Below are 21,695 nucleotides of genomic sequence, written 5' to 3' on the forward strand. Positions count from 1 at the left end.
TTCATGCTGCTGTTGCTGTGCCATATCATAACCTGAGACACCTGGTTTAAAAAATACTCGGGTAGGCTTTACATTAGCTTACAGTCACATTTTTGCCTACAGTATTAGATAAACATGTGGAGGAGTGTTTTGTAAAGTACAGAACTGCTTCGTAAATGTTAGCTGCTTCTATATGCTAAAGCATCCTCTGCACAGTGTGTGGATGATACTACAATGGGCCTAGACGATGCTATGATTCTATGACCTTGAACGGATCATGGATCTGAATTTATCTTTAAATTCCGCATTTCTTCAGATCGGTGATCTGAACCAACTTGTATTTAATCAGTGATATCAAATCATAACACAGCTCAGAATACATATGTCTTTCAGTAGTAAAAAGACTTTTAAACTCATGGTCAGGTTACCAAATATTTTAAAATTACAGTGATTCCTTCCAAGGAGTAAACCCTAGGAATCTTTGTATAGCAGCATTTCCATCCTGCTATTTACCCCAGTGGAAATAAGTCAGTGCTTAGATATTAAACTAATTAGGAAACTGAAAGAATGATTTTGCTAGTTTCCATTTGAAAATTTGACATCTGGTTTGTGCATTTTTTTCCGTAGTTTAATGGAATAAATTTGAGAAATGCTACAGAGCAACAGGCTCGACTAATCATTGGACAGCAGTGTGACACCATTACTATTCTGGCTCAGTATAACCCACATATGTATCAGCTTGGCAATCATTCACGGTCAAGGTAAGGCTGGCTAGACTTTGAAAAAACTACTCTGTGGTCCATGCAGTTATTTAGCTAGTAGATAACTTCTGTACAGGTAATGTGTTTGCAAACAGCAGCACGTTTGTGCTGATAAGAAGTGTGATTGCTTAGAAAAGTAATGTGTGAATACACGCTTGTCAAAAAGCAAAGTAAAATGCTTGATGCACCTACTATATTTTCTTTCTTATTGGGGCATAATCCTTAGATACATTAAACTAAAATCTAAGATGACCTCTTCCTAGGATTATGAGATTCTGGTAGTTCAAAATGTTTTTAAATTTTTTTTTACAGTTGGAGTTTCCAAAACTAATTAGAGAAGGCATATGACTTCATGAAACTGTCCATCCCATTTTGATGAATGATCACACTTCGAAACTGAGCTTTATCTTTCTCTTAGACTTATGGTGAACATATGTTATTTGGCATGCTGTTTCCTTACTTTATACTTGATTTATGGCCAAAGTAAAAACTTTGTCTGCGTGGAAAATACTTGGCATTGGTGAAACACTGTCTCACCAGTCTTTTATTCTTTTTTTTTTCCCTCTTAGTTCTCGCCTAGAACCTGTGAGTAATCATTCCACCCCTCAAGGCAGTGGAGCTGCAACGCCTGACAATCATTCCGTAATCGATACTGTGAGTGAACAGGATGAAGGAACAATGACACCCCCGTCCAAACAAACTACACCAACTACAAGTCCCCGGAATTCCTTAAGGTAGAGAGTAAAATTTTTGGTTTAAGGAAAAAAAAATGGTCAGGATGGATGCGAAGGGTATTAAAAAACAAGTGTACTACTGTGAATGCTGTGTCTGGTTGAAATAAATGAGCAGCCAAGTTAAATGGACCCCAGGATAAAAGTACATGTTTGCAGAATGTTTTTGAAAGACGGGGTCTGCAAGGAGTGAAGAAAGTTTACTACAAGATTGGTTTAGTTAAGAAGGTCTGCAAGAAACATGATGTTTGTCTTAGAAGACTGTATCTGTAGGTGACCTATTTTGAATAATAATTATGTAAATATATATTCTTCAGATGTCTAGTTGATTGTATGTAATGCAAGTTTTTGAATTGAAGTACATGTATTATTTCTCCCTCTCAAAAGGGGCCCTGTGGACACAAACAAAAGGACCCCTGAACCTAGAACTGTTGTTGTTAAAAAATCCCAAGTGGATCTTGGGATTCAGATATGTGGTGGAAACCTGTATGGAATATTTGTCTCAGATGTAGATGATGATAGCCCAGCAAAAGGACCTGATGGACTAGTCTTGGGTGACATGATACTTGAGGTAAGCTATTAAGAAAAGTCTGCAGCGTACTGACAAAATGTCTAGGATGGTATAAAGAGGGAGCTGTACAAAGAATCATGCTGTCTCACAATGGGAGATGTTCTGTGAATCTTGAGTTCCTGCCACAAAAGCCAAGTAAGAATGGTGAGAATGCATAACCTTCATTCTGACTGCAGCGCATGAAGAGATGAACCTGGAGGACTACCACTGTTAAGGGCACAAGTTGCCCCCAAGTTTGAAGGACTCATGTATGTCCCACTTGGAATTACAAACACCTGGTCTCTTCATCTGAATAGGAACCCTTGAATCCAATTGCTGGACATATGAGAAAGGCAAGGATATGAAAGATATTGCAAAACAGGGAACAATATTGATCTTATCACTGTGAAATTCTACTGAGACTTTAGGGAGAGCCATGCAATATGTCTTTGACTCTGCTTTCTATATCTGAAATGAGACTATTTATCTACTTGGCAGGACTGTTAAGGTGATAAACACGTACGTGTTTATGAGCTTTTCAGATACAGCTGAGCATTGAGATTCTCCCATTGCACCTCTAGTATCCAGATGGAGATTTTTGCTTTGTAATTGTGTTTCTGACTTCTGTCAGACCACTTGCTTTTCCTAAAAATATTAAATTATTTCCAGTTGAATTTTATGATTCTCAGCTTACACTTTAAAAACTATTTAAAGAAGTGCAGAGTTTCTCTCATGGTGTATGTCTGCTGTGTTCATTTTTGTATTTTGTTTTCCACCCCCATGTCTCGGTCTCCTGCTAGACATCTTAAAGTACAAGCTGTATTAGAGTTAAGTGGCAAGACTTACTTGTATATAGAGCCTGACAGTGGGAAAAACAAACACATTTTGCATGTTTTTCAAACTCACCTAAGTCTATTGCCTATTAAGATACAATTTCACACATAAGGGTTTCTGTGTTTTGTTATGTTTTGCAGTATGGGTCCATTGATATGCGAAATAAAACAGCTGAGGAAGCTTATCTTGAAATGCTGAAGCCAGGAGAAAACATCAAAATAAAGACTCAATACAGAATAGAAGAGTTTAATAAGATAAAAGAGCTTCCTGGAGATGGATTCTATATCAGGTATTAGAGCGTGACCGGTAATGACAGCATAAGGCCATTAGGATAATATGCTGACCATCATGGGAGAGATAGTACATCAGTCTTACCACTATTTTAAGTTCAAAGTTTACAAATTCATCCCAGCTGTTCTCTGACAGTGAGTACACAATCTGTAGCATAGTAAGTCTTCATGCTTTGCTGTAAAATTGTGTGCGCTCTTGAAATGTAGTGTGTTCCTCTAATTTATTAACTTTTTTCAAAATAAGTATGCGTGTCTTTCCCTTGAGTTGATGGAGATCGGTTGCAGAGCCTATTTATGTCTTCCTTTCCAGAGCACTTTATGACCGTCTGGCAGAGGTGGAACAGGATTTAAGCTTTAAGAAGGATGACATTTTGTATGTTGATGACACTCTGCCACAGGGAAACTTTGGTTGCTGGATGGCTTGGCAGCTAGACGAGAATGCTCAGAAGCTGGAAAGAGGACAGATTCCAAGCAAATATATGTGAGTGACCTCAGTTACAGTATTTATCTTTCAGTCTTTAGAAGTCTGACAAGTGAGATGTGGTATAAAAGACTTGTTTGCTTCTATTCTTTCCAGGAGATTCTAATTCTTAGACGTGTCATTTTAGGAGTGGCATATTTTAATAACATTGAATTAAATATGTTACTCTATCAAGTTGTTTTTAATGCCTCTAAGTAGTAAACTAGAAATGGAAATAATACATAGACCAGTTTGTGATAGATAATTCAATAACAAAAGTGAGAATAACCACAGCAAAAATATCCTTGAATCCAAGGTTATCACAGTGGTTCTTGGGAAGCATCAGTGGTTTTAGTTATCTGTGAACAGCAATGTTATAAGACTGTGTATCCGCCACAGTCTTGCAATGTTGATAGAGCAGTTAAGAGGAGTATGCAGGAACTAAAATTTTTACATTGTTACTGAAATCACATTAGTTATCACTCAGTGATTAAAATATTTTTTTCATTTTAAGATTCCTGGTTTTCTGGTTTCCTTTTCTTCTAATAGTTTTCTCTCCATGTCATAACTCAAAATTCATCGTGACAGTGGGACAATGGTACTACATGGAATGTATAGAAGTACAATATACACATACAGACCCGTACACGTCATTGAGTGTTGTTACTGGGAGATGGATAGTAAAACCACCTACATTTTACATGTGGCCAAAATATTTGTGCTCATATAAAATAAAACTGTTGTTTTGGATTGCTGATAAGTTAATTGTAAGGATGAATGTAACATGCAGCTTCATAGAAAGAATGGGATCTTCACTCTGTGCGAGGTTGACTTTACTGGCAAGTAGATGCGTGCTGCTGCTTCTGCCTTGGAGAATTTTGCCCTGCCTGCCAGAGTGGTCCCCCTCAGTGCCTTGCTGCTATTTATATTTGTTGTGGTTTAACCCTAAGCAAGACCTGAAACGTATTCAGAAGCAACAAAGCACCTGGCAATAAAAGCACGCTGGTTCGAGCATCCCAAGGGTATTCAGAATTCTCGAACGCCATTGTAATTAGCCTGGAAGGAGGAGAGGGAGGTGAAAGAAGGTGTCTCCTCCGCAGATTAGGTCTTCGAGGAGAAAAGGTAAAAAGTGTAATTACTGAAAGTTGCCGCTAGACGGCTCCCGAAGTAAGGAGATGCCGTTTCACCGTGTTCATCGCTCTTAATCGTTAACAAATACAGCCACAGCACACACGATTTCATCATATCATAAACCCCCACTACAAAGCACAGCAAAAGGGTAATCTTGACCCATTGCCCAGGGGTGATAAGCAGCACAACAGGGAGCACGTGCAGCAGGTAAGGTATTACAAAACACAACCCCGAGAGAAACAATATTGTGACTATCAACCCAATACAATGAATGCACATGACATGACACGACAATTTTGTTCTAACGTGCTCTGATCAGGTTTGTCGTTATCTCAACCCGTCGTGCCCCACACTGGGTGCCAAAAAGGACTACTGTGGTTTAACCCTAGCTGGCAGCTAAGCACCACGCAGCCACTCACTCACTCTCAGCCTGGTGGGATGGAGGAGAGAATCAGGAGAGTAAAAGTGAGAAAAGTCATAGGTTGAGATAGCGACAGTTTAATAAGTAAAGCAAAACAAGGAATTCATTCAATGCTTCCCATTGGCCAGCAGGTGTTCAGCCATCTCCAGAAAAGGAGGGCTCCGTCACATGTAATGGTTACTTGGGAAGACAAAACGCCATCACCCCTTTACTCCTTCTTGCCCCAGCTTTATATATACTGAGCATGACATCATATGGTATGGAATATCCTTTTGGTCGGTTGGGGTCAGCTGTCTCGGCTGTGTCTCCTCCCAGCTTTTGTGCTCTCCCAACCTGCTTGCTGGCAGGGAGGTGTGAGGAGCAGCAAAGGCCTTGAGTGCTCAGCAGCAACCAAAACCACCAGGGTGCTATCAACACCATTCTCATCCCAAATCCAAAACATAGCACTATACCAGCTGTTAGTAAGAAAGTCAACTCTATCCCAGTGAAAACCATGACAATATTATAAGAATCTTGAGGAAATTATGGTAGTGTGAGGTTTTCAGATGCTTATTATTTCATTTATATTAACATTTGTTTCTGATTAATTATTGGTGGTGAAGATACGTAGGCTAAGGCTTGAGATGAGCGTTTCCAGTGCATTCCTGAAGCAGCGGTGATATTGTTTGTTGAACAAATTTAAAAAGATAGGTTTAAATACCAACCATTTTGTCTGTTTCATTATAGGATGGATCAGGAATTCTATAGGAGACACAGCATGTCTGAGGCTAAAGATGAAAACAGTTCATCTAAGACATTATCAGCAGCAGCACGGAGGTCATTCTTCAGAAGAAAGCATAAACACAAGCGAAGTGGTTCCAAAGATGGAAAGGATTTACTGGCTCTGGATACAATCAGTACAGACTCAATTCCTTTCTTGGATGGCAAGTACCTTTGTTATACCTGGGAGGGGGTTGCCTTTCCTTCTCTTTCATTTTTAAACAGCTGCAGCATGACACGATGAGTAATGTTGCTTTCTGGTTGGTCTGAATACAAATGGTGATCATGTGTCCCATCACATACGTTACTTTTAATAGCAATTTTTTTGGTATTAAATAACAAGCCAGAGTGTTTGAAATTAATTTTTTTTTTTGGTACCTTATTCCTAGACCTATTAGTATTAATATTTCATTTGCAGAGGAAGATTGCTTTTTTGAGGCATGGTTTTGATCTTCCTTTCAACTATTTAATTTCTGTCCAGCTCACTTAGTCTAGACAGGCATCCTGGGCACCACTCGAAAATCTACACTTCTATTTCTTCATTCCACTACAAAAATCTCGTTGGTTACAATGATTACTTCCTTGGAAGAGCTCAACAAACCAAGTTGGAGAAACCAAATATTGTGTCTTGTTTACAAAAATAGGAATGATTTGGTTTAAAATTTAGGTGAGGGTGGGAGGGAGAAGCACCAGGTTTAATTAGAAAAAATGTCTATTTTAAGCTGTCAGGTGGAGAAAGTTGTAATAATGGCTAGTGAGCATTTTTTGTTCTTGTCAAGGGCCTTACCTCTTGCAAGGGAGTTTTTTTTCATGATTTCTGTTAGGGTGCTTCTGCTTATCTGAGGAATGCCAGGAAAATAATTTATACTTTTATAAATATATCTTCCATGTGTATAGATTCTGCAAGTCTGGCATATCAGCGTGTACAGAAAGTGGACTGTACCTCTCCTAGGCCTGTCCTTATTCTAGGACCTTTACTTGATGCTGTGAAAGACATGTTGGTGAAAGAATCCCCTGGAAAATTTTGCAGGTGTCCTCTTGGTAAGTACGCAAATATAACCTATTTCTTCTTGCTTAGAATATGTGAGAGTAACATCTATATAAGTGAACTAAATGGTAGCACAAACATGGAAAAAACCCCAAGAATCTGAATTTGCAGACATTGTTTTGTTAGCCGTGTGCTATCCCTAAGGAATAGTAATGAAAGGGGATCTCTTCTGGCTCTATGAAACAGAGGTTATGAAAGCTTCCCAACAAGCCATTGAACGGGGCGTGAAGGATTGTCTGTTTATCGATTATAAACGGAGGAGTGGACATTTTGATGTGACAACCGTAGCTTCAATAAAAGAGATAACAGAAAAGGTGAGTCACTTTTAATGCTGTAGTTCTTTGTACCATTTGCAATATATGGTCATACTATGTTGGGGGGGTGTGGGGTGGAAATTATGTTAGCATTGTCCTCCTTTAAGGGATTCAGAGAATTGTTCCCCAGGCTACAGAGTAAAATAAGTTGCCTCACTTTGGCATGTAACTTTTAAAAGATTATTTTATGCAAACACATTTTTGTAGAAACTAGGCATGTCCATATTCTTTTACAGTATTATTAAATAAAGTTAGAAATTATTTTCTTAGACTCCATAGATTCCACCCCCTATCCCGCCCAACGAGGATTTAGGTTTTTTAACGATTCCATTTAATGCAGTGGTAAAGAATATAAACATCATAATAATCCTGGAGACAGATGCTAATTGAAATCTGTACATTGCTTACAGTTTTCTGTCAAACCCCACAGAAAGTCTCGTTAATTTAACACTTGTGTTTGCTTATGACTTATGAAAGAGAAAATGAATATGAATATTTAAATTTGGGAAAAATATATTGCAAATATTTCAATTTGAGTCTTCATTTCAGTTGTTATTCAAATACTTTTATTTCTGTCAATTCATACTTTTGGTACTATGAATGGAATTTCTTGCAGTCTTTCATCTTCTGTCTTTTGTTATAAAACCTGTGGCTACAAATCACTCAGTAGCCCCAAAATGCTAAGTGTGTACAAAATTCTGTTGGGTTGCTATGATTTAAGTAGGGGAAGAAATGTGGGATTTGCACGTGTGCTTGTGCTCTTTAACTGAATGAGTGTTTTGCATTTACATTTGATCTTAGGATTGTCATTGTCTGCTTGACATCGCTCCTCATGCCATCGAACGGCTCCACAGTGTTCATATCTACCCTATTGTAATTTTTATTCGCTACAAAAATGCTAAACAAATCAAGTAAGTCTGTGAGGGGTATAGTTCAGGGATGTTGATTTTAGCTTAAAAAAAAGCACGTTACCATTATTGTTTCTTTCATCCTAGTCATCTTAAATCTCTTTAAAATGGGGAAATTAATCCTCATAAAAACCGCTGTGAGGTAAATGGTCTTAACTTCATTTTGGTTGCATGACAATTAAGTGACTCTTTCAAAGAAATCAAACAGTGTAGATTAAACTGTATGTACTCCAGGACGCACTCGGATCTTCCCTGCTCACCTTTGTATTAAACCTTAAGACAGGTATGGGTGAGATCCACTGAGGATTAAGTGGTGACTGTGACAAAGAGCTATTCATCTTCTCCGTGGGGGCAAGTGTGTGGATGCAGTGCCAATTGATTCGTAACCTCTGCTTTCCCAGTGAGGTTCATTCTCCAGTGAAAACAGCAAGGGAAGTCCCTTTTTGCCATGGAGTGTATATACTCAGGTCTTGTCGGGCCTTGCGCTTTCAGTAATTGGGAATTTCCTGCTCAAATATAACTCAAATTTACGCATTTTGATAGATCGATTTGGCAAGAAGTGACATAATCTCCCAACAAAGGTATTAAGAAACAGTTTTGTTGAGAGATCTTACGCTTGTGCTATCTTCATTTTAAAAGTTGAAGACTTCTTATGTTCTTGATCTGTAGGTAAGTTTGATGACTGTCTATTTAAGAAAAAGTATAAGTACTACCCCTTTCAAGTAGAAGCAAGAAGTAACGCAATGTGCTGTATTTCATTACCACTGTAGGATCATGCACTTGGATGATAAATGGAACTGTCTTGTCTTGATCCCCTTTGGAAATGGAATGGTGACCATTACAGCTGTTTCCTTTTTTTTGGAAAGTGACAGCGATTGAACTAGACAAGCAAGGATTTCTATCAGTCATCAAAATAAGATGCAGTAGTGCATTGTCTCTACCTGTTATGAGCATCAAAGGTTTTTCCAAACAGCCTTTTTGATATAGCACAGGTTCTGTTGCCATTCTCTGAACTGCTACGCAGCAGTGATAGGTTAATTCAGAAGTGAAGCTTTTTATTTATAAAATAAAATTGTGCTGCTTTTCTCAATGCTATAAGAAACTATGCTTATTTTGGTTTAGTGTCTATCTATATGACCTTATTAGTTGATTATAAATTCTGCTTCCTTTTAAACAGAATCCCTTGCTTGGGACCCCAAGTCAGATTTGGAGGAGAGTGTTACAAGCCTTGATAAGAATTAAAATTTATTTCTCACCGCTTGTATTTCTCTCTATTTTTTTCTTATTTTATTTCCAACAGCTTGTATAATAGAAAAACAGTAATCTCAAAAATGCATCTCTATTATATTATGTCTCTATAATACTCAAGTTTTACTCAATGCTTGATACTTCAAGCTCTTAAATGACCACTACTTGAGCCCAGTTTTGTGTAGGGAGTACTGGAGTGTATATGAGATGACGATCCAATTTATATGAACTGTAAAAAATTATATTCTTTCTCCCTCAACCCCCTCCCAGTCTCTGAGACTTTAAAGGAATCCTGGCTTGGTCTAATAGCAAATAAATTTGTTAGCACTGAAATAATCCTGATGACTAAGCTGGTACTGCTGAAACACAGTAGATGGCACTCAATGCACAGAGTTATGCTTGCAAATTAATTAGCCTTTCACTTGCACCCAACTCGAGGTAATAATTTCAAGGCCATTAAAAAAAAAATTACTCTTATATAATTTTTTTTTCTTTTTTTTTCAGAGAGCAAAAAGACCCAATCTTCCTGAGGGACAAAGTTACACAAAAACATTCCAAAGAACAGTTTGAGACAGCTCAAAAAATAGAACAAGAGTATAGCAAGTACTTTACAGGTTAGTATTTAATAAACATTTCAGTAGGAACACAGTGATGATTTAATCCATTTACACTGTAATGTATGTTCCTTCAAAAAGCACTGTTTTTTTCATTCTGCCTTCCCTTTTGGCAGACTCATGCTCTGGTGGTTTATTTTACTGGGTGAGGAAATCTCAAGATAATAAGTACTATCTGTCCCTTGCTTTTACATGTTTTTGTTTTCAGCATGTGGTGAGTCTTATGACCTAAATAAATTCTAAAAACGTTTAATTATAAGCCAGTAGTATTGGAAGTATGGTCAAGATAATTTGACACAGTGTTGTCATTTTTGTACCCTGTAAGGAATATAAGTTGTTTTGTAATTGTAAAAATAAAACAAACCAAACCCAAACAACATCAAAAACCTGTAGTGTAAATTAATGTATGATTTGTGAGACATACTTTAAATCTTTCACAAAGGAACAAAATTGTCAAAGGTTTCTTAAGCATGCTTTGTAATTTGGAATCATGAAATTCAACTTTAGAGGCCTTTTTAACATCATAAAGTATATTATATGAATCTTGGATTGTAGTTAATACTATATTTTTACATTAGTTTCAAGACTGTCTCTGCGTATTTCCAAGTATATTTCTGTGATTCCACATCCATTCTTGAGGGGACAAAATTTTAGCCAACTGGATATGAATGGCAACAAAACTTAAAAAGAAAAAAACAAAACAAACCCCCCCAAAATACCACTAAACCATCCAAACCCCAACTTTTCATCCCCAGAACAATGGGATTCTTGCAGAAATATTTTGAGGCATACCTGCCAAGTGCAGGGGAGGGAAGGGGGATGTATTTAGTATAGAGCTGTCTTAGTGCACCCTGAGAAGAAGCTGCACAGTCTCAACAAAATCAGTTACCTGGTGTGTAATAGCCATACATGGTTAATTGAAATGGTACATACTAAACCTTCACAGAACTTGACATGCACGTGGCCAGGTTGCATCACCGTGTGTTATCTTCTGCTCCTTAAGTTATTTGTTGCATTTTAATTTCACCTTGATAGTGAAAGCAGCACTCAGTCCAAGAGAGCACTATGTGTATCTTCTCACATGCCGTGTGAGACGGGCCTCCCTCTGTTAGTGCCAAGTACAGCGGACTCCAGCTGTCATCAACATTGCCAGATGCTGGTAGTCAGAGAGGATTGCTGTTCAAACTTCATTGACATTTAAACTTCTTGAAATTATAACGCTATGTATAAAATAAGCCTGTAGATAGGCGTGTTGGACGTGATAGGTTCCTCATGAAGCTATATGGCAGACCTGAGCTCTGTGACTATTTCATGAAATAGGTTTTTTGGCTAATGACTCTTTCAGGTTGGCTTTGTTTCTTGTACCAAGTTGTGAACACAGTGTATAATCTGAATCACTCCCTCACTGCCATTTGTCACCTTTCATGGACCTTGTTGGTTACTGTGTTCTGTATCCAAACTCACCCGAGATCATGAATTGTATATACTGCAGAGTCAAGTGATATTTTACATGAGATCAAATTCTCTCTTTTCAAAAATGGAAATTATACCTTAAACCTTATAAGACTTTCCATGTTTTTCCAGTGTTAGTGGTAGCTGAGGCCGGAGGCTTTGCTGACATATTTCTCAAGTCATGAAGTTCCTCACTTTTTAAGTCTTAAAGCGAATACGTTCTCCTCTCCTGTGTCAGTGTTGGCATTTTACTTTTTATGACTGTTGTGTTTAGCGAGGGTAGAATGCAAGGTGTTCATTTATCTTTTGAATTGATTTTCAGGCAGTTGCTTGCTGTTGGCCTTTTTTTCATTGGATGTAGTTAACAGTAAGAATCGGAGTGGCAACCGCCGCTGTTTTATTTAGCTCAGTGATCTGCGAGCTGCCTCATAATTTACTTCTAATATTTGTAAATAGTGTCTAGTTGCTACAGCTGTAGTCTCTATGTATATTACCACGTAAATATAAAACTCTTAACACCACGTGCTGAACAGAGGTTTATTATAGCAGGTTCTGACCATCTTTAGACTTAAACTTTGCCACCTGATGCTTCTGAAAATAGTACATGGAGGCCTCTAACAAAACAGTTGTCTTAGTTGATTATAGCCATCAGTTCTGCAACTTCCCTGGGCTGTTTGAAGAGCTAGCAGAAGAAACTGTATATTGAACACTTGACCTCTTTGCTCTGTTCTTTTTCTTGTTTTAATAGGGTCATGCATCTGGCAAATATTGAATGGGATAGATTAATTCTGATCTGTTGATTAAACACTTTGCAGAAAAATGTAGAAGTTTCCTCTTTGTAATTAGCCATGACTCTTTGTTCCAGTCTCATTCGTGGGGGTTTGTGTCTTTTTCTCCAGGCATTGTCCAGGGAGGAGCCCTTTCAAGCATTTGCACTCAGATTATGACAACTGTCGATCAAGAACAAAACAAAGTCCTGTGGATCCCCGCTGGCCCACTGTAGATTTATTTCGCTGTGAAACTCCTTTGCAGATGGAAATAACCAACTAACTTTCTATCCAACAGACTCTGTCCGTTTCTGTCTTTATAAAGATATCTGTAAGTGATTTCTGTTTCGCAAAGGGGAATGATAACACTGAACACGCAAGGACCTGACGAGGCACGTGGGAAGGGGTACATCACTTCAGCGATCTTGTCTCTTACGTCGTACGTGTACACGTGACAGGTTGGCATGAGGGGCTGCGACCTGCGTGTACTTGTCCATGAGTAATGAACTTAACAATGCTGCAAAACCCTGTAGAATGACAAGTTTACAAACACTTTTTCAAAGTATTTGGTTGTCGCTGTTTACTTGAATGTCTTGTTTCGTTTTGTTTTTATTTTGTTTTTTTAACTCTGTGTCCTTTCACTTAATGAGGTGACTCTCCAAAACGGAGTGAAATTTCTGAATATGAGCAAATGGTTTATGCGCAGTGTGACTCCTAGTTGCAATTTTGACCATTATGAAGCACATTGCTGACTTGACAACCAGGTAATATCGTGGGATCGAATCGGTACGTCTTGGGAGTAAGCTCAGAAGGAAGTACACTCCTCTACAGGGCAGACCACTGTTTGTATCCTGTCAACACTTGTCTGTCAAAGATATCGTTTCTTGTTTTATGCATGAATCTAATATTTAAACGTCATAATATATCTGAACAATCCAAGCTTAATGTGTGTTGAGAAATAATAATTTTTAATTGTTGGGCCTGGATTAAGTACTGGTGGGGAAGAGTCATAAGCTAGGCCTAGCATGCTGTGTTCTGTCACTTTTAGATACTGTAAATATGGAAAGCTTATGTCGGTGCAATTTTGCAGGGTAATTCTTAAGCTTTGTACTTCAGTGTGTAGCATTCACATAGGTTGTTTTTATTTAAGAGCAGCCACAGTTTTAGGGCTTTGATTAAAAGCCTTTAGAAAGGTACTAAATTGTTAGTGTTTTCCTTGTCAAAAATACGTGATCGTTTAGTTTTGGTTGCAATACTTATTTACCTATTGTACCAAACTCCATTGTATCAGTTCCCTTTTTGTTTTTTTGCACTTCTGACTCTGTGTTCCTAACACAGGTTTTGTACCTGTCTCTTCTGTCTCTTGTGCCATGTTTCTTGGGTACTGTATTTTAATTGTTTTTAATATGTCATTTGAGTAGAACTGCTTCTCAGTCACTGTTCCTAACATTTCATTAGGGTTTCTAGTTTTACACTGCGGGCTGTAGTTTTGCTTCTGTTTGTAGCTTTTTTAATTAAAAAAAAAAAAAAAAAAAGGGATTCTTCTTGCACAGTTCTTCAAAGAAAGATCTGGTCCTAAATTTAAATTCTGTTTTACAGATACTATTTATAGTTCAAAATACTCGGTATAGTATTTATATAGTTATATACTATATAGAGTATTTTGAACTAGAATACATTTAAAATATATATATAGTATTTTATATAGTATTATACTGTACTATTATAATACTGTATATATATAAATTAAAAAATAGGAAATGATATGGGTGAATTACTAGTCAAAGTACTTCTCATGGTGAGGGACAGCAGTTGTTTTTTGTTTATCTCTTTTTTTGTTTGTTTGTTTTTAAAGTTTGAGGTCAGAGTAGACTCCAGTGGTACAATTGAAACAGACAGGTACTGTTCTGACATGGATTTTCTGTACTAAAATGAAAATGTCACTTTGTATCAAAAAAAAAAAAGTTAAAGAAACTGATTACTAAATAAAGGTCAATTTCTGTAACTTGACTTGTGTGTAAAAGGTGCGTATAGCTAATGTTCTCTGTGACTCTAGTTGAGTCCTCATATAAGGTTTTATTTTCTAAGATTGGCGTATGTAGGTTCAAATGCCCACCCTGAGAGGAACAAGTTTCCCAGTCTTAGATACGTAAATACCAAAGACATTCAACAACTGCAGGATACGGGAAGTGAAATGTTGTTTTGTATTAACATATTTTTAACATTCTGGCCCAGTGGTGTTACGGATTTCAAGCAGAAATGCACTTGATTGGATGGAGGCGTTAACGGGAGAATGAGTCTATCACTGTTATTTTCAAGAGAGCGTCACCGGAAATCAGGGAAAACCTAATAGGCAAAAACATGAAACATTATCTTAAAGGCACATTGTAGAATTCTGTGCCTCGGTTTTTACACTTTAGACAGACCAGCCTTTTCTGTTCATTAAGTTACCTGAAAGCTTAGGGAAGGTAATTATTATGTATTAACTTTTCTGCTTTGTCAGTTGCTTTGTTCTCAGATGCCAGCTAGTCAACTTCAGCGTGAACCAGACTGGTGGGTGGTCAGTCATCTTCTAATCTACATACCTAGTAATAGCCTCCAGTCATAAGATGGGACTTGCACTTTATCTGCTTCTCTTGGAAAAAAAACACCACAGTACCATCCTCTAATAGAGGACGAAGAAAATGAGAATAGGCAGGTTCTGGCAGGTCAGTAACAGCCATGCCTTGCATATCTTCTGATCACGAGGAAGTAGAATTGACATCTCAGTTAAACACTAGAAAAGATTCCTTTAGTTCAGATCAAGAGTTTCCTGATTCACCATTTTATTTTATGATACTACATACTGGAGCTAGATTTGGCCGTCCTTCCAAAAAGAGTAACTTTGTCCAGGTGTTTGAATAAAGAATGTAGTTCTGTGGGTGTTTTAAAAATAGTTTAATACTATTAATACTAATAGCTAGACAACAAAAGTCTGAAAATTTCACCCTCACGCTTATAAGCCACTATGTAGAATGTATTGCTGCAGGTAAGGAGTTAGCTAGAAATCACCGTCTTTTTTAACTTTATTTGTCCATAGCTAAACTGAGATAAAATGGCTGAAGATACTGCAGCCCATAAGTATGATCTGTTGTTAATAAGTTGACAAGCATCTACTCACTTTCAAACCTTTGTTTTTAAAAAACACCCTGTTCACATTGACCTGGAATTGCAGGGCAAGTGTTTGTCGGATCCAGAATTACACTCCGACAGCTGCCAACCTCTTCACCTCAGACATGGGTCCTTTTTCAGTGTCTGATAAATTTGGAGGCCATATCGTAATCCCTTTCAGCGAATGCAAACGTTGCCTTAAGCAGTCTTGAACGGCTTTCCTAGATGCATCTCAGATGGATGTATATTCATGGTTGAAGTACGGTCTTGTAATCTTTTCTAGACTTATGTTTAAGGCTCTATGTAATTTCTAAGATTCTATGCCTCCGTTTAACAATGGGCAGTTTCTTTTAAAACACGCTGACATTGGAAAAATGTGCACTGGCTTCGAAGGTAAAGAGACTGCTGTGAAAAATACAGATCCCAAGCAAGGCTGACTTTGGTCGTGCGCAACAACTAGTAAAGGTCCCAGACCTGCAGTAGAAACTGAACAGCATGAAAAAGGTGCTTGGCCTCTTCCTCTACGTTTTCTAACAGTGGTGTGTCAGTGGGTGCAAGGGTTTCTTATTAATTTGGTTGCTTTTAAAGAGATTTTTTTTTTTTCAGCCTTAATTCTCTATAATTTTGCTTAGAAAATGTCTCTGTGTTCTTCACTGAAAAAGTATGTTTTTGATGAACATTTGGTAGCAAACTTTTTTAACTATTCAATTTGACTTCTTTCTCTCTTAGTGTTCAAAGAGATGCTTTTGCTAGCACAACCCAAATGACGCGAGTGTGAATCCAAAAACCAGGTGAAGAGGGGATCCTATTACTTAAGTATAAAGAAGAGTTGTTTATTACAATATAAATAATTTTAGATGAACATTGTTTATATTTAGAAGTTTTCTAGATGGATCCTTTTCTTGAAGTAAAATGTGCACAAAAAGCATACTGTGACTGAAAAAAGTCAAAACATATTCAGTACTGGAAGTTATCTTGTAGACTTCCAGTATGGTAAATGTTTTCAATTTTTTTTAATGTTTTATATTTGTTTCATCATGTAACTTAGTTTAAAAACGGAAGCAGCATATTAAAGGTATTCTGATTTCAGTAGATCTCATACAACTAAGTGTTTGTACTTAATTTTCCTTTACAAAATGCACCTGTTAAAGGTGCAGTGAGTTTTTCTGCCATGTGTAAAGTATGAAATTCCAGATGACTTTTTTTTTTTAACGCACACAAGTTTTTAAAAATATTAGTCTTTTTTCTGAAAACGTAGAAGGGAAAATGGCAGAGATCTAATCATTGTTTTAAGAAGTCAGTCACCAAAATCTTTGTACCATGTAACATAGTCACTTCATATTATGGTGAATTATCTGTCATTGCTATGTTTTACTAACAGTACATTATATGCTAAACGTGTGTGTTCACTGGGTTATTTTCTGCATCTGTCATATTGAAGGAAATAACACCAGTGGCGGAGGAAACTTTCAGAGATAACGGTATCTTGATTTATGACCCTTTCCTTTTCTTGTTCACAGTATAAAGAGAATGTCCAAGAGCTAGAATGCTGTTTCTGCTCGCTATAAAAACCCAAACAACCCAAAACCGAAAAGCCACCACCACCCCAAATCCTACACACAAAACAACCCCCTCCACCCCAAACCCCACTTCCCACGTGTCCTGTTTGGCTTTTCTTATGATTTTGGGTCCTTCCCATCTTCCTAAAGATCTATTAAAGGTTCAGAAAATGGAGATAGCAGTTTACTCTTGACTTAATCCACGTACATACTGCATGTTTAACAATACACTGATGTTTCCAAAATTGGAAGCAAATCTGCCAAAACATAAAGCACTTTAAACAGCTTGAAAAAAACACCTGTTTCTCAATAAAATTTCACTTATATTTGCAATGGCTTTTTTCTTTTCAGGATGTTTCAGTGCGAATGTGAATGACATTTCTTATGTGATCTTCCCTATGCCCTTCCTCCAAAGGCAGGGGATGATCGGCTTTCTGAAGATGGTGACTTTGATCTTCAGAGGAAGTGACCCTTTTCCCACAACTTTTGACCTGGTTTTGCTGCAAATTCATGTTATCTCATTAGCAATAATGCCGATCAATTAAAATCATCATAATGCCTTCATTCCATCTGCCTGCTCCACAAAAGCATTTGAGCTTAGCATTTAGATGCTCAAATAATCTAATTGTTTAACCTAATTAAGACAAATATTTGTGGCCCACCTGTGACAAACCTAAGGTTTTAGGTTAGGAGCTTGTCTGATGTTTGGCTAGTGAAAGCAATAAAAGGCTGAAAATGCATTGCTTCATCTAAATACGTGCAAGGGGTCTAAATGCAAGTAAGAAATGTAAGTCTTACAGTTCTGTGATGAAAATAAGTTAGTTATAGCATTTTGAGAGGATAATTCCAGTGGAGTCAGCCAAAAGATCCCAAGGTAAGAGGTAGAAACTTGTTCTCTGCTGTGAAGATACGATTTGAGATTGCTAGCAATTGCTTGTATTGTTATAGTAACGAGTAGGTTTGTGATGCAAAGATGAGTAAGTGCAATTACTGAAGTAAACCAAACACATGGAGCTGAATTCCAGGACGGTGACACAAGCTGCCTGTCCTCAGCAACCCTTTATGTTGGTCCCATGGTGGCAAATGCGTATCACTTATATCTGGGTTGGCTGAACTGTGTGGCCTTGCAGAGCTGCTGGCTGCAAATGTGTTGCTAACATTCAAATGAGTACTCATACTTGCAAACCCTGACTTGTGCTGGAGTGAAAAATGTGTGTTTAATAGCTGCAATTATAGCGTGATCTGTTCAGACCTGCTCTGACTGATTTGCGGTTCAATGATTTAGAATTCATTTTTCAGGGTGGTACCACATATTTTTGCCAGAGTGACTATTTTACAGCTGCAAAATAATTCAAATGAAGCTGTAAAAATCAATTGCATGTACTTCCCTTCCTCCTGGCCTTAACGTGGCAGAGTTTCCCTCAGAGCTGCAAACCTTGAACTCCAAGAGACACTTGAATTCCTATCTGATGGTGACACTACTGTGTTGTCCTGCGCAGGATGTGATCAGAGCTGTCTGCTGACAGCGTGGAGTCGGGAAGCGTTGGGGCTGCAGTGGCTTCCTTCACAGCTGTGCTTCTCCATGGGATACTTCATTAACGCTTCAGTCTTCCTATGAGTTAACCCTCGTGAGATGCTTCCAGTCCTGGCTCCACAGTGGCAGTTCTGTGCCTTCCAGAGCTGAAATGGGGTTTCTGATCAGCGGTTGCTGACACGTTTTCCGTTCCAGCTGTCCCTTTTCTGCTATGTAACAATACACAGATGTATAATTTTGGCAAGTGCACCATGAAATTTTTCTCACAATAGGAGTGAGCATCTAGTTTGTGAGAACTATATTATGGATACATCATAGGCCTTCCCCTTCTTTTACTGTTATATTCAGCTTTAGTTTCCCTTTGCTTTATACTCTTGCCACCATTAGTAGATAAATCTTCTTTCAAGGTGTGTCTCCCATCGAGCGCAGCCTTCCTGTTTGCCCCATTTCCTTGCTTCATGCTTCACTTGTGTCATTGCTCCTCAACTCCTTGCACATCTAAACTCTCAAAGATATTTTTTTCTATGGCTGATGCAACCTAATCTCTCTCTTCCTCACCCTGTTATCTAATAGTAAAGTATTTTGGGACATTACATAAAGTCTGTTTGTTTCATAAAGCATACTATGTGGTTGTGTATCAATTACTGATTTGGTTCTAGATACTTGTTATACTCGCTGTTGATGATCTTGTGAATGCGGCGGCCAATCCACTCCAGCATTCAGCAGCCTTTCAGCAATTTCAGATAATCTTTTAGCAAGGATTCCACGTCTGCAGTTTCTGAAAGTGATGCCTTACTATGTTTCCAGCAGTGTCAGCAGTACATTTGTAAAAGAACCTACTTGGTAAGGAACAGAAGACGACTTGAGAAAGTCCACATGCCTGCCTTAGGATTTTGTGACCTCTGCTGGTTTACAGAGGCTGCTGTCTTTGAATTAATTTGTATTTCCCTCTGCACTGTTCTGAGTGCGTGATAACACAGCGCTGGTAAGGTAGGCAGAAGTATAGCTGAACTGACTCCCTACAAGTTACTGAGACCAACAAATGGTGCTTGGCCTTCACTAGAAATAAACTATCACGATTCTAATTTTAACCTTTTTTGCTATAACTTAGGATGTTACTGAAGTTACAAGAAGGCAGTTTATAAAAAGAGTTCTGAAATGCTGGAACTCACCAGAAGTAGCCATATTTCTCTTATTTCTTTCCCACCCTACTCTTGCACTGAAGCCCAATTTTTATTTTACACCCTCTCTACTTTTGAAGATGTAGGCAGTCTGTAACGCACAATATGACAGCAATAACAAGAACAGCAACGAACCACTGTTGGATGCTGGAAATCACAGGCCCTTAAAATCCTTTTCAATTCTCTTACCTGCAGCAAAAGCTACTCAGAAACAGAAATCCTTTAGTGAAATAATTAAGCCAGAGTTTGAAAGTAATTTTCTTTCTTGCTCTCAGTGCTCTAATAATGAGATTTTCAAAATCTAACTCCCTTATTTTTAGAAATCATCTGATATCCAGACCAAATGCACATGAGGCACCTTAATACTTGTTCTTGTGAAAATATTATTTTAACTTCTTTGCCTCAGTATGTGTACTTCATGGTGCAAAGCACTTTCAGCTTCTGTTTTACTAAGCTAAGCATACTTACCTCTTAGACTCTTAAATGGTAGGTTCTTCATTCCTGCTGCCTCTTCCCTGCACCTTTTCTAGATTGAGTGAAGCTATTTTGAATAGCCAAAGTTTTGTATCACATGAACAAAAGGAAATGTTGCTTTCCAAGCATTAAAAATAGCATTGGTAAAGGAACAGAGCTTCTTTCTCTTAGCACAGAACAATGAAATTTATTGGAGCAAGGAAGAGTCTATTTAGAGAAAGTTCCTAGCTCTGCCACTGTCTTATCTTGCCCTTTGAAACAGAGATGGTTTGTTATTTTTCCATGGAATTCTTAAAGGAGGTCTTTAATCCAGAGACAATTTTGAGGTATGCCAGATGTAAACCTGATCTATTTCAATGGTTTGGGTTTTATGGCTTTTTGTTATCCCCTGTTACTTATCGGATATGGTTTTTTTGTTTAAATAAGGGTTTGTTCCATCATAACCCATTGAGTCGTCCTGCTCGATGGTGTGAATTCATGGTTCTATAGGCACTCCCAGCAGAAGAGCCCTATTCCTCAGTGGGGGGAAAAGTTAGGTCAGCTAACCTATCCAACGTGGGCTTCCCCTTTGGGTATGTATTCCTGCACTTTCTGAGTGTGGTTTTGTTTTCTTTTTTTTGGTGTTTTGTTTGTTTGTTTTTTAATTTTTTTTTGTTATTGTTGTGGTTTTTTTTTTTAAATCTAGTTCCGCAAATACCACACATACCAAAAACACTTTCTGAAAATTAATGGTACTACAGATAAGTAAATGACCAATATATGGTTTGTTATTCAATGTGAAACAGAAAAATGGCAAAATTGTTTAGAATGAAGCTGGCAGGTAACACTAAAAAAAATCAATCCTGCTTTTCAATTATTTAGCCTTGTGTTTGATTTTTAATATACCTACCTTAAAAAGGCATTTTGAGTCTGAAATTTATATTTGGCAAATGTAAATGAATTGGAATATTTCATTTGATAAACACTGAAATGAGGCATTAAGTTTCAGCAAAAGGAAGGCTGTTGTTATGTTTAAACCGATTTCTTGGTATTCACTATTTTCAGGAAATTGTTCAGTAATTTCTGAAAAAGGAAGGACCCTTTAAAAAGTGCTTCAAGCCAGCTACTCAAAACAGGAGTTATACTATAAAATTACTCATTATTAAAAGTTTTGTTTGGGGATTTTTACTGTGTGTAGTACAGAATGTAATGACCAGAGAGAAAAAAATATTTCTGGTACGTGCAAGAGACTAAATCTTTCGTTTCCCAGTATGTTAATATGGCTAGCACAAAATCTACAACAGATGAAAAAAAGATGTTAAAAATTATTTCTTCAGCAGAAACAATAATACATGGAAGATGAATTGCATTTATCAAATTGTTTTTTTAGAATTTGAGAAACTATCCCTTGATGCAAACTGACACATCAAACATTATCTCTGACACTCTATTTATTTTTATAGCTACAACATCTCGTTTACAGTCATTTTATGCTGTATATAGCACTGATTGTTTTTCTTGCAAGATTAAGAGCAGAGTTTTAAACTGTCA

The 21,695-nt window shown here is 37.5% G+C and overlaps 1 protein-coding gene across 4 annotated transcripts in view; it reads left to right on the forward strand.

Annotated features, from left to right (window-relative positions):
* Window positions 1-13,783, forward strand: part of DLG5 (discs large MAGUK scaffold protein 5) — a 112,655-nt gene extending 98,872 nt beyond the window's left edge. For 2 of the 4 annotated variants that reach the window (XM_074590696.1, XM_074590697.1), the window contains exons 23-33: window positions 607-740; window positions 1,310-1,474; window positions 1,859-2,042; window positions 2,996-3,144; window positions 3,456-3,626; window positions 5,884-6,080; window positions 6,814-6,957; window positions 7,151-7,278; window positions 8,080-8,189; window positions 9,939-10,048; window positions 12,400-13,783. In XM_074590696.1, coding sequence (XP_074446797.1) covers window positions 607-740; window positions 1,310-1,474; window positions 1,859-2,042; window positions 2,996-3,144; window positions 3,456-3,626; window positions 5,884-6,080; window positions 6,814-6,957; window positions 7,151-7,278; window positions 8,080-8,189; window positions 9,939-10,048; window positions 12,400-12,503 — 1,596 coding nt within the window. In that variant the 3' untranslated portion in view covers window positions 12,504-13,783. The remainder of the gene's footprint in view (window positions 1-606; window positions 741-1,309; window positions 1,475-1,858; window positions 2,043-2,995; window positions 3,145-3,455; window positions 3,627-5,883; window positions 6,081-6,813; window positions 6,958-7,150; window positions 7,279-8,079; window positions 8,190-9,938; window positions 10,049-12,399) is intronic. The other 2 variants (XM_074590698.1, XM_074590699.1) reach the window with 1 other exon arrangement.
* The last annotated feature ends 7,912 nt before the right edge of the window (window positions 13,784-21,695 follow it).

This window comes from Larus michahellis, chromosome 6 (assembly GCF_964199755.1).
Source record: "Larus michahellis chromosome 6, bLarMic1.1, whole genome shotgun sequence".
NCBI lineage: Eukaryota > Metazoa > Chordata > Aves > Charadriiformes > Laridae > Larus > Larus michahellis.